The following is a 12,783-nucleotide window of genomic DNA, read 5'->3' as shown; positions in this document are numbered from 1 at the left end:
TCACCTCGAGGAGCTCGCCGGAGAATCCACTGAGACGCTGTCAAGGACATTTCTGATACTAAAGTGACACAATGGGCTTTTTTCAGATACGTTTTCCCATCCACAGTGTTCAGCGGAAGACCAGCGGCAGCCGCAGCAATAGCATGGTGGGGACAGCTACTGATATTGGATGTTGGAGACTGCATGCCAGGCATTCCACAGAATCCAATCAGAATCCCGGAGTTACCGCAGTGAGAAAGTCACCCATGGCCACGTCACCGTGTGGGGTTCAGGATTCAGACCCTGGTCTGCCAGATGCCAAACCTGTGGTCTTGGCCTCGGCACTTTAACACCTGTCAAAGCTGGGGTGGAATGGAGAGGTGCTGTTTTCACCATGTCCCGTTAGACGCCATGTTCTGTCATGTGTTTATACTCAGATCCATGATGTCCAATGCAGGTCCGGCCCTCAGTGGACGTGTGGAGTCCCCTGGAGTCAACTGGCTGACCAGTTGATTTCTAAGAGGAAACATCCATATTCCTGTGGCAGAGGCTCAAAGGCCTAGAAAGTCTGATGCCCTTGCTACATGTTTCTGGGGGAATCACTGCTTCTCCCTGGCATCCGGTCCCCACCCCCAGTACAAGGGGAGGGGGGCTTGGATAATCCCCAGGGACCTTCCCAAGCTCTGTCATGCTGCAATTCTGGGGGTCACAGTCTACAGGGAATTGGTCACGAGGAGTGCGCTTGGAGGGTTTTGTAACACCTGCACAAAGATCTGAACGGCGGCAGAGGTGAGGCTGTTTCGTCCCAGAGCTGCACCTGCGTTGGGCACTCCTGGCCTCCACCCTATTGTCCCCTGGCACCGCGCACTGGGGCCTTGCCTCCGAGTTTCTTCTCCAAACTGGGGCAGATAACTCTACTCTAAACACAAAAGACCGAAGTGGAGCTAGATTTGGAACTCCTTCGCCCCTCTCTTTGGGAAGTTAGTGACCACTGAGATTTGGGAACACAAGTCTGCGTTCCACTTCAGAGAGAGTCAAATAGCGCAGGGAGACATGGCCCTCTGTTTATTGTGGGTGGGGCTGTGCCAGGTGGCCCCGTGTCCAGTGCCAGCAGGGCTGCAGACTCCCAGACTCCACACTGAGGACAGAGCTCAGGCACTGCTCGTTTCCCGAGACGGTAACCGAGACGTGCTCGCTTGCCCACGTCCCCCAGGGCCAGCCCTGCCCCTGCCCGACCTGGCCGTGGGCGTCTACACCTACCCTGTGGAATGTGATTTTACAAGAGTGGATCTGGACAGCGCCTGGAGATGAACTCCCTTTTCAGGTCCCCTTTGGAGCCATGAAGACCCCTGGCAGGTCCCAAAGCCCTGTATGTGGTTACAGTCCTTCGGGAGAGAGTTCTGGTTATGTCTCTTCAAGTATCCTGCCTCCTACCTGTGCGCATGGGATGCCCTTCTGTCCACCCCATCTCCGTCTGTCAGCCTGTCCATCTGTCAAGGCTCTTCTCAAATGTCACCTACTTCAGGGGACCTCATGAGGCTGCCTCTCTCCTGTTACATGTGCCCCTCCTGGCTTCCCAGAGCGTTTGTGTCTCTCTCCACTCTTATCTTGTATTCTAAGTATCTGTTTACTTCTCTAATCTGTTTTACCTATTTTTATCCTCACTCACACTGCCTTTCATGTCGCCTTGGATAAAAGGGGTTTGTGTAAACATCTGGTGAGCTCACAATGAAAAGAAACTGACAGCCCAATCTTCTGGTTTCCATAGAACCAAACAAAAAATGGCCTCAGGTCCCAGGGAATTCGGTGGGTGTCCGCACTCCCAGCCCAAGGTTATTTTCACTTACATAAGCTTTCTTCCATCCCTCCCTCCCCCGGAGGGGTTTTATGAACTAAGTTGACTTTCCCCTTTGGAACAACTCCGCATGCTCGTGTAGACAGTGCACGGGCAGGACTGCATGTGGGGAGGAGCTCAGCGCCGCCGCCGCCCTCCTTGCTCCTAGGTGCCCACGGAGATGTCGCTCGCCGCGGTGCCCTTCTACCAGAAGCGACACAAACACTACGACCAGTCCTACCGCAACGTTCAGACGAGGTACCTTCTGGATGAGTATGCTGCCAAAAAGTAAGTTGAAATTCTGCAGTTAGACTGGGAGGGTGGGGCCGGGGGTCTGGCGTCCAGGCCCCTGAGCCTGGATGGGAGCCGGGGAGGCTCAGAGATGGCAGGCCCCCCGAGGCCCACGCCCAGCGCCCCAGGGCGAGTCTGGCTCTCCTGCTCCACTGTAAGCTCCAGGCTGGTCCTGGAAGGTCCTGGAGCCCCTAGTTTAGATGAAGAATGCAGAGACATTTCAGTAAGTGCTCCTTGACTTAGCCCTTCCTTACACGTCTTCCGGAACTAGGATTTGGAAAGTCACTAAGGGGTGCCTGGGGGACTCAATCGGTTGAATGTCTAATTCTTCTTTTTAAAAAAATTGTTTCCAATGTTTATTTTTTTTTGAGAAAGAGACAAGAGTGTGAGATGAGAGGGGCAGAGAGAGAGGGAGACACATTATCTGACGCAGCTCCAGGCTCCGAGCTGTCAGCACAGAGCCCGACGCGGGGCTGCAACTGGTGCACCGCGAGAGGCCGCTTAACCGACTGCGCCACCCCAGGTGCCCTGCGTGTCTGATTCTTGATTTCAGCTCAGGTCAGGATCTCACGGTTCGTGAGATCGAGCCCTGCGTCAGGCTCTGCGCTGACAGTGCGAGGCCTGCTTGGGATTCTGTCTCCCGCTCTCTGCCCCTCCCCAGCTCGCTCTCTTGCTCTCAAAAAAACAAAAAAACAAAAAACAAAAAAGGAGAAAGCCAGTCAGCACAGCAAAAGGTGACGAGCAGGGCAAGGGGAAGAACGTCGCTGGGAGAAAAGCTCATGGGAGCAGAGGAAAGGTCACATGGGGGCCGGGGCCGATATTTTTGCTGCAATAATAATACACATGGCAGAACAGGGACTTCATCGCTTCCTGGCCGGCTGGCGTCAAGCCTCAGATCCGGCGGTGTGTGCGGCCAGCATCCTCAGGCCCCGCGGCACATGCCTGTCCAAAGAGCCCAGGCCTGCTGAAGGACGGATGCCGTGGGGTGTGCCGAGCCCCAGCCCGGGGGGCCGGTGCGGGCACGGCACCTATATTTAGATGCACCTATGGCCCCATGTCCTGCCATCCGGGTGACAAACAGCCGCGGCTCCCGGCAGCCTCCGGAGCCTCAGATCCTGGGAGATATATATAATCGTGGCGTCAGGCCAGGGGCCCCGCGCAAGGCACTGGCTGCACTGATGGAAAATGGCAAGGGGACAGGCCAGCTCACCCTGTGCGTGCCCCTCTGAGGACGAGTGAGCGAGTGCAGACGGGGGCAGTGCCCCGCACAGGGGCGCACATTACCAGTGCATGCACACGTATGTGTGTGTGAGCTGTTAGCATGCACACCCCGTTTGTGTCTGCACACCTGTGCATGACACCTGTGCATGCGCAGCCATGCCTGTGTGCCGCATGCATCAAGGCTGCCTGTGGTGTGCCGAAACAAGGTGTGTCTGTTACGTTAACTTTGTATGCTTTTTAAGATTTCATTTTTTATTATTTCTTTAGCATTGTTTAAAACTGGTTTTGAATATTTATTTTTGAGAGAGACAGAGAGAGGGTGCAAGCGGGGGAGGGTCAGAGAGAGAGGGAGACACAGAATCCGAAACAGGCTCCAGGCTCTGAGCTGTCAGCACAGAGCCCAACGTGGGGCTCGAACCCACGAACGATGAGGTCGTGACCTGAATAGGACTCTCAACCGACTGAGCCACTCGGGCGCCCCTAGCATTGTGTTTAAACATTTATTTTTGAGAGAGAGAGATAGAAAGAGAAGAGAGTGTGTGAGTGGGACAGGAGCAGAGAGAGGAGCAGACAGAGGATCAGAAGCAGGCTCAGCACTGACAGCACAGAGCCCAACGTGGGGCTTCATTTCGGGAACCATGACATCGTGATCTGATCCGAAGTCGGACGCTTAACCGACTGAGCCCCCCAAGTGCCCCTTCTTTTAGCATTAAAAAAATTACTTAAATTCCAGGGAGTTAACATCCAGAGCAGTCTGGGCTTCAGGAGCAGAACCCAGGGACTCCTCTCTTACCTAGGACAGTGCTCATCCCCACGAGTGCCCTCCTCAGTGCCCCTCCCCCACCTCCCTCCCGCAGCCCTCACTGTCATCCGTATGGAGGAGCCCCTCGTGGTGGGCCTCCCTCTGTTTTCTCTCACTTTTCCTTCCCGCCCCGTGTGGGTGCACTCCTCTAACGCGCCGGGTTCCTGCGCGTTCCCCAAGGCGCACCTCCACCCAGGCGTCCTCGCGGAGAGCTTCCAGCCAGGCGTCCTCGCGGACAGCTTCCAGCTCCAGCCAGGCGTCCGTCGGAGGGGCGACGTGCAGCATCTGTGCCAAGCGGGTGAACGCCGAGCTGGAGGAGGAGGAGCAGGACAAGAAGAGAAGGTAACCGCCCCCCCACCCGCCCCTCCTGCCCAGGCTGGTGGCTCTGCAAGCCTGTGGGGTCACGGCGCCTCGGCCAGGGGGGCCGGAGCGGGGACAGTGACCGGGCCGTGGCCAGAAGCACACCGAGAGAGCCTGGAAGTCACACTTGCTTCTTTTTATTTACTTATTTATTTATTTTTAAAGAATTTTTTTAATGTTTATTTTTGAGAGAGAGAGAGGGAGAAAGAGAGAGAATGAGCAGGGGAGGGCAGAGAGAGAGGGAGACACAGAATCTGAAGCAGCTCCTGGCTCTGAGCTGTCAGCACAGAGCCCGAGTGGGGCTCGAACCCACATATCACGAGATCATGACCCGAGCTGAAGTGGACGCTGAACTGACCAAGCCCGCCTGGTGCCCTGGGTCACCCTGCTTCTTACAAAAGCGCTAAGCTCCCGCCCCCTGCTTACTCGTCAGCATCATCATCTCAGTGAACCCTCAACAGGGTAAGTGTTGCAGAAGACGGAGCAGTGCAGACAGGGCCGCTGGCGCCCTGTGTCAGGTCCCTGTTGCCGTCCCAGGCGGCGCTCGCGAGCTCCCCCACCGCATGGGGAAGGCGCGGCGGCGGCAGGCGGCAGCCTCCTGAGCTGTGAGAGCAGAGCACTGGCCTGTCCTGGTGGGGTGGGCGTGGCACCGGTCGGAAAGGTCCTGGAAACGGCCGTGCCCTGCGTGTCAGTGCACTCAGCTCATGAGGAAAATGTCACAGGAATGAGACAGATTAACAGGGACGTCAGTCTTAAAATTATTTCCAGATCGCAGACAGGTGGCGGTGCGAGAAGGGAACAGTTAGGCGTGCCATGAGTGCTTTGTTCAATACCTGCTGTCCCCCTCACCTCTCCCTCCTATTTCTAAAAATTTTCTCTATGTCTCTAGCACATGGAAAACCTAAAAGAAGAGTGAGGTTTTGGTAAACAGGTTTCATTTTTGATGAATTTCACGATGGAAAGATCTGTGGAATATAAATGTAAAATAATGGGCTGAAGAGGTTAGCCCTTATTTTTAATCTCTGAATCTTTTAAATGCCTTATAGATTTTTTTTATTATAAAGTGATGATTTCTTTTGTAAGAGAATCACTTCAAAATGTGTACATTGTAGGGACACCCGGGTGGCTCCGTCAGTTAAGCATCTGACTTCGGCTCAGGTCATGATCTCGCAGTCCCAGGGTTCGAGCCCTGCGTCGGGCTCTGTGCTGACAGCTCAGAGCCTGGAGCTGCTTCGGATTCTGTATCTCCCTCGCTCTCTGCCCCTCATCCACACGTACTCTCTCTCTCTCTCAAAAATAAATATTTAAAAGATTTTAAAAATGTGTACATTATAAAAATCTGAATTCTGTTATTGGATCATTACAAAAATGGTTCTACCCATATTCAGGGTTCAGGTGTGGGGAGTGAGGAGGCTAGAGCTTTATAATCTCATCAGTCCCCCCTGGTGCCCTCGAACGCGCCACAAGAACTCTCTACTCCACAGTTGTCGCAGGAGTGAAATGGGGGGAGTGTCAGCTTCTGTGGATTTGAGAAGTCAGGGATTCCTGTGGCTTCGGCGATAATGACTTTGGTGACCATCCCGCCTGTAGGAAATCTTTCTAGAACACACAAGGCTACTCTCCTGAAGGGGGAAACTGACTCAGGGCATGTGTGTGGCTTATAACCCGTGTCGCTCCAGCCCATTTTGCTCCTCACCTCCTGCGGCACGGGACAGGTGGGCGCGAAGGGGAGTCCGTGGGTGCGCTGGGGTCACCGCTCTGTCCTCACGTCAGGTGGAAACCAGGGCGCACCGCCTGGGTACAGTGGGTTGGAAGCGGCCCTTGGATGCCTCTGCTGCTGCCCTAGTGAAGACGGGCGTCCGGGTGTCACACAGGCTGCGCACGGGGCTCGTCAGTGTCAGCGTGGGGTGCACGGTGACCGGGTGCCGGGACGGCCAGAGACGCCGGCCGCCTCCTCACAGAGCAGCCGAGATACTTCCTCAGTGTGGCGGGGGAGGGAGAGGGAGGGGGAGAGAGTGAGGGGGAGAAAGTGAGGGGGAGGGGAGAGAGAGAGAGAGAGCAGGGGAGGGGGAGAGAGAGACTCGCACGCAGCCCCCACGCTGTCGGCGCAGAGCCTGCTGCGGGGCTCGAACTCACGGGCTGTGGGATCACGGCCCAGCCGCAGTCGGACACTTCACTGACCCTGACGCCTCCCAAGTGCCCCGAGTCCCTGCTGTGAAGGGGTCTCCGGCTCTGGGGCCGCGTCTGTTCCCGCCACTTGGGCACCCTGATCCCCGCCACGCCCCTCCTACCCCCCCAAGCGACGCGGCCGCCCCGAGCGCGTGGGGGGGGGGCCGCGGCTGCGCACAGCGCGTCCCGAAGCGCAGCGCCGGCGCGCGGACGGCTGAAAGCTCGCACGTCCCGGTGAAGGCGACGAGCCCCCGTGTCGTCCTCCCCGCGCGTCGTCGGCGCGCTCGGTGCGGCCCGCTCGCCAGCGCGGGAGACCTGGAAGGGAAGGAGCGTCTGCCCCGCCGCGCTGGGGGGAGCCGGGGGCAGCGCGGGTCCGCGGCGCAGGCCTCCGCACCGTGTCTCTCCCGCAGGTTCGAGTCTGTGGTGGCCGCTTACGGAGAAGCCAAGCGGCAGCGCTTCCTGCGGGAGCTGGCGGACGCGGAGGAGAGCGTGCACCTGGCGCGCGCGCAGGCGCAGGCCACGCTGGACAGCTACGCCATGCGGCAGATGGTAGGCCGGCGCATGCGCCCTCCGGGGTGGCCCCGGGCGTGCGCGCGGCCCGCGGCCCCGCCGGCGCGCTGACCCCCCCTCCCCGCCCCGCAGGTGGAGGACAGGCTGTCCGGGGAGTGGCACTCGCACGAGGAGCGCATGCGCCGGGCGCCCGAGATCCTGGTGCGCCTGCGCTCGCACACCGTGTGGGAGCGCATGGCCGTGAAGCTGTGTTTCACCGTGCAGGGCTTCCCGACCCCCGTGGTGCAGTGGTGAGCGCCCCGCCGCCCCGCCGGGGACCCCTGGCCTGCCCTGGCGCTGCCTTCAAGTTAATGTTTTAATGTTTGTTTAGTTTTGAGAGAGAGTGTGTGCCAGCGGGGGGTGGGGGGCAGAGACAGGGACGGAGAAACCTAGACATGGGGCTCAGTCAAACGAACCGAACCGTGAAACCATGACCTGGGCCGAGATCGAGCGCCAGGCACCCGCCCGCCCAGCCGCCCGGGCGCCCCTGCACGTGCGGGTGACGGTCTGGTGAGAGGCCGCCGACCCCTGCGTGCGGAGACCCCTGCGGGGGGAGATCCTGTGGGGGGAGACCCCGGCGGGGGGAGGCTCCTCCGTGCGGAGACCCCTGCAGAGGGAGACCCTTGTGGGGCGAGATCCTGTGGGGGGAGATCCTGTGGGGGGAGACCCCTGCAGGGGGAGATCCCTGCGGGGGGAGATCCTGTGGGGGGAGACCCCTGCGGGGCGAGACCCCTCCGTGCGGAGACCCCTGCAGCGGGAGACCCCTGTGGGGGGAGACCCCTGCGGGGGGTACACTCCTGCGGGGGGGAGACCTCTGCGGGCGGAGACCCCTGCGGGGGGGAGACCCCTGCGGGCGGAAACCCTTGGGGGGAGACCCCTGCGGGCGGATACCCCTGGAGGGGGAGACAGGAGACCCCTGCGGCCTAGACCCCTGAGGAGGGAGACCCCTGCGGGCGGAGACCCCTGCGGGTGGGAGACCCTTGCGGGCGGAGACCCCTGAGGAGGGAGACCCCTGCCGGGGGAGACCCCTGCGGAAGGAGACCCCTGGGGGGGGAGACCCCTGTGGGGGGGGGAGATCCACACGAAGGAAGCGCCCGGCACAGCCCCCTCCACTGACCACCTGCGGAGCCTCCCGGGGAGATGGGTTTCTAGGAACTCCCAGGGCACCCGTGACACCCACCATGGCAGCACTTTTGTGTCAGTACAACCGACTCAGCTGACCTTCCCGTGGGTTTCCACTGGAGAAAGTTCTCTCTGATGGCCTGTGCTGACACGAGCGGCTCTGCCTCTAACTATGGGAAGGCTCCCTGCGGAAGACAGGAACCCCTCTGCTGTGGTCGATCCGACCCTGCCCTGCGGAGACAGTTCTCCAGGCCCCACATGTGCTTGTTTCCCCACTTGCTGGAACGGATAATAACATTCCCCAGTTTGTAGCTTGCTGCAAAAACCATAAGCATTTTACTCATACCCTGGATGGGGTGCTCAGCCCGGATCAGAAAAATGAGGCCCGTTTGCCTGGTGGGTAGGGGAGGCTGAGACCCACCGGGGTCTCAGGGAGAGGAGGTCCCTCTATCCTGTGTGGGGTGAGGAGGCTCCAGTGGGGTTTGATCCTGTGGAATTCTGGAGAGCCTGGCCTGGGCCCCAGTAAACACTGGCAACATTTTGCTGTCATGGAAGGATTTTTCCTGAATTCCTGACAAAGTCCAAGGAGCCTTCTGACATTCTGTCATAGGTTGAAGATCACCCAGATGGGCTTCGCTCTCCTAGACAGATGGACAGACATGGGCCCTAGACCCCTCCCCTAGCTGCTCTGCTGCGCCCACTGGCCCTGCATGAGGCTTGCACAGGCAGGGAATAGAGCACTGAAGGGCCATAAAGGAGGCTGGGACTAAATGCCAAAGTCCGCTCCGCCTTTGCACTAAAATAAGTGTTTCCCTCATTTAGGTATAAAAATGGCAGTTTGATCTGCCAAGCAGGAGAGCCAGGGAAGTACAGAATTGAGAGCAAGTATGGCGTGCACACGCTGGAGATCAACAGGTAAGGTCTCGGTGGGCCTGGTCACATGCCCTGGGACACCTGCTCCAAATAATTGGTGCTTCTCATGCAGGAGAGAAACTGAGTTTAAAACCAGGAGGTCAGGTTACACCACACTGCCTAGAGTTCCATGTGCTCTCGGTGGTGTTTCTGAGTTAATCTGTGGTAGAAGCTTCCCTTGTTATCCTTGGTGTCGAGCCACGAGGAGGAAACTCACTGGTTTTGTCCAGACTCCTGCTGTGGGAGCAGAGTAAGTGGTTTAAGGACAGACGAAGACGCTCAGGTGGAAAGGTTATGGTGGATGCAGACGATTCCTCCACACCTGCCTGGCCACGGGGCTGCATCTCCTACCAGGTTTGAGGAGGAGTCCCTAAACCCAGGCTCCTCAAGGAAATACAACTTTTATATTTTTTCTCATAAATTGAAAAAAAATGTAGGATACAGATAAGTAAAAGAAAAAAATCATACTTCTCACAGCTGGCATCAGTATTTTGCTGGATGGATAGCATTTCAATTTCCTTACACGTGGACATACACATGCACACACATAAACATACATACATACTTATGTGTGCATGTGTATATATGTATATACATATGTGTATATATTATGAAAGATTCTGTAGTTCTTTTACTGTTTATATACACCATTTTTGTTTTACGAGAAAATCATAACATTATTCAATCCATTTTTTCTCTCAGTTATTGTGACATTTTCCCATGACTCTGCTGTTGATTTCTTAAATAAATTGTGCTACCTGATGCCCTGTAGTTCACACATCCCTGCTTGTGTGGGAGCCAGAGAGCTGGATTCAGATCCCTATCTACCACTGACCTTGTGACTTCGGATAGGTCATCAACGCCTCCTGGATTGTAGTATTTTTGTTTGAAAATAATTACCAAGAGAGGGATGTTAAAAATTTTATCTTCTCTGTTAGCTTAAAGGGCCTACTGTGAGGGCCAAAGAAGAATGTTTACATACATGATATAAACATGTGGTGAGTGTGTGTTGTGTGTAGTAAGTTATATCAAGTCCTTTCCAGGAAAAGATAAAGGCTCCTCATATAAAGGCAAAAAAGCAGTAAGACGTTGTATAACTTTACCGGTTTTATTATTACCACCCTGTAGAGCAACCACGTCCTAATTAGGGTCAGTTTACTTTGAGGTAAAGTAATCCCCAGTAAAATAATCCTGAGCAAAATAGTTCCAGTGAAATAATTCCCACGGTGACTGTGGAAGTCTGCAGTCAGTACAGCGTCGCCTTTACCTGGCACCATCTTCCAGATGCAGTTCTTCCACCGAGGGGATTCTCTCCTGTTTTAAATTTTTTTTAATGTTTTATTTATTTTTTGAGAGAATGAGAGAGAGAGAGAGACACAGACACAGCATGAGCAGAGGAGGGTCAGAGAGAGAGGGAGACACAGAATCTGAAACAGGCTCCAGGCTCTGAGCTATCAGCACAGAACCCAGCATGGGGCTCAAACCCATGAACCGTGAGATTATGACCTGAGCTGAAGTCAGACGCTTAACCGACTGAGCCACCCGGGTGCCCCAGATTCTCTCCTGTTTTATTCAAAGCTCTTGTACCTTGGTTCCTTTAAAGAGAAGTTGATTCTGAGGGCACTCCATCTGGCAGCCAGTGGGTGGGGCCCAGGCCCTCACCCCAGAAGGGCAGTGGGGCTGCACCCCGGGGCAGCTGGGGGCGCAGAGGGACACCACTAAGAGGAAGCATCAGGGACCGGGGTTCTGCCAGACCCACCTCACAGGGCCAGGCAGTCGGCTCTCCTTGGGGGGTCGGTGAGGAGCTCGGTCAGACACGGGACTGGGGACTCCCTGAGCGGACTTAGTGGGCATCCGGGCCATGAGGATGAGGCCCAGGGTTGAAGTTTGGCAGAGCCTGACCCCGGTTGATCCATGCGGGAGTCTTCGCTAGCTCCCCCTCCTACCCGGTGGGACATCAGTTTTACCTCCTTTTGCTACTTCCCTTCCTCGCCCCCACTGTCTCACCCTCTGCCCCCTGCCTGTCTTCTCTCTCCCTGTCTCCCAACTCTGGCTTTGGGGGAGCCCAGGCTTGACCCCCAGGCACCGCCCAGCCCTCACTCCCAGGACCGCACTGCACGGGGCACTGGCTGGCCGGCAGCACCAGGCTCTGTGTCCCCCGCCTCCTCCCGTGAGGCTGGCTTCCTCATCAGTCACACGTGGCCTTGTGTGAGCCTCTCGGGGCCTGGAAGTTTCTCCATCACCAGAACTGTCCTTCCACCTACGGAAGGCTATAGTGAACGTGAAAGTTTTGATAAGTTGTTACCCTGTTTTTCTAGGTAAATTTGAGGCTCTCTCAGAAAGCCGGAGGTTCTGGCCTTACGGGCCTACTGTGCTGTTTATTGACAGCCTACTGTGTGCCAGGCACTGGTCCAGATGCTTGGGATATACGTCCAACACTGAGGTCCTCATCTTTGCAGTCTTACAGTCTGGCATAAGGAGGTGAACTGTAAGCGTAATGAAAAAGTGAATTGTATAGGAAATCACGAGGCCATGGTACAGGGAGTGGGGAGTGGGGGGTCTGTTGGTGTGGGGTGGGCGGGGTTATGGGGTTAAGTGGGGGTGGCCAGGCCGGCCCTCACTGACATGACCTCTTCAGAGCAAGGCTTGCAGGAGGTGGAGGATGGACAAACCAGGGGTTGAGCCGCGAGGGCCCCGGCCCGAGGGGGCAGCTCCACAGGGCCTCTGAGAGGCGGTGTCTCAGCCCCTTGGGCTGGGCTGGTTGGTGCTGGCGAGGGACAGGAGATCAGAGATGTAGCTGGGACTGTGCGGGTCCCAGGGACGCTGTGGGCGTGCCGAGGGCTTTGAGGGAGGCAGCGGAAGATCTGCCGTGTTGTGAAAGGCTCCGAAGCCCGGCTCGGAGCAGAAGGCGGGGCTGGGTGCTGGCAGCCCCGCCGTGGCTGGCGAGAAGGGTGTGGGCTCCACACGGGTCCTGGAGGGAGACCGACAGGAAGTGTGGCGGACCGGAAGCGGGCGCTGGTGGGGAGGGGTGCCACTGAGATGAGCAGGCGAAGGCTGGGGGGGGGTGTCCAGGCACAAACACGCACTGAGGGTCAGGGTCTCTGCCTGAAATGCCCTGGCCGCTTGCTGCGATTTTCAGAGAATAGTTTTCTCTCCTTTGGCTTCCAAGATTCCTGGAAATTTTACTGGACGGAGAGCCAGGCTGTGTAGGAGAATGTTCGCCCCTGTCTGGGGAGCACGTGTGTTCAGGTGTTCTGTAACCCAGGGGGCCACTGCGGCCACTGAGGGCCAGGATGTCCAGGCCGATGTTGCAGCCAGCTTGCTTCCAAGCTCTGTGGTGATAACAGCTTAAAAATATTTTTTAATGTGTATTCATTTCTGAGAGACAGAGCATGAGCAGGGAAAGGGCAGAGAGAGGGAGACCCAGAATCCGAAGCAGCTCCAGGCTCTGAGATGTACGCACAGAGCCGGACATGGGGCTTGAACCCACAAACCATGAGCTCATGACCTGAGCCAAAGTCGGAAGCTGAAATCAAGAGTTGGA

At 56.9% G+C, this 12,783-nt stretch overlaps 1 protein-coding gene across 2 annotated transcripts in view; it reads left to right on the top strand.

Moving 5' to 3' along the window:
* The first annotated feature begins 1,994 nt into the window (after positions 1-1,994).
* MYOM2 (myomesin 2) overlaps positions 1,995-12,783 on the top strand; it is a 68,257-nt gene continuing 57,468 nt past the window's right edge. Inside the window, exons 1-5 of one of the 2 annotated variants that reach the window (XM_039255779.1) lie at positions 1,995-2,101; positions 4,308-4,469; positions 7,067-7,205; positions 7,299-7,456; positions 9,150-9,242. In XM_039255779.1, coding sequence (XP_039111710.1) covers positions 1,995-2,101; positions 4,308-4,469; positions 7,067-7,205; positions 7,299-7,456; positions 9,150-9,242 — 659 coding nt within the window. Of the gene's footprint in view, positions 2,102-4,307; positions 4,470-7,066; positions 7,206-7,298; positions 7,457-9,149; positions 9,243-12,783 lie in introns of those variants that run through there. The other variant, XM_039255778.1, reaches the window with a different exon arrangement.

Source organism: Hyaena hyaena, unplaced genomic scaffold, assembly GCF_003009895.1.
Source record: "Hyaena hyaena isolate Hyena2069 unplaced genomic scaffold, ASM300989v1 scaffold_545, whole genome shotgun sequence".
NCBI lineage: Eukaryota > Metazoa > Chordata > Mammalia > Carnivora > Hyaenidae > Hyaena > Hyaena hyaena.
This window is presented reverse-complemented; position numbering and strand designations above follow the sequence as displayed.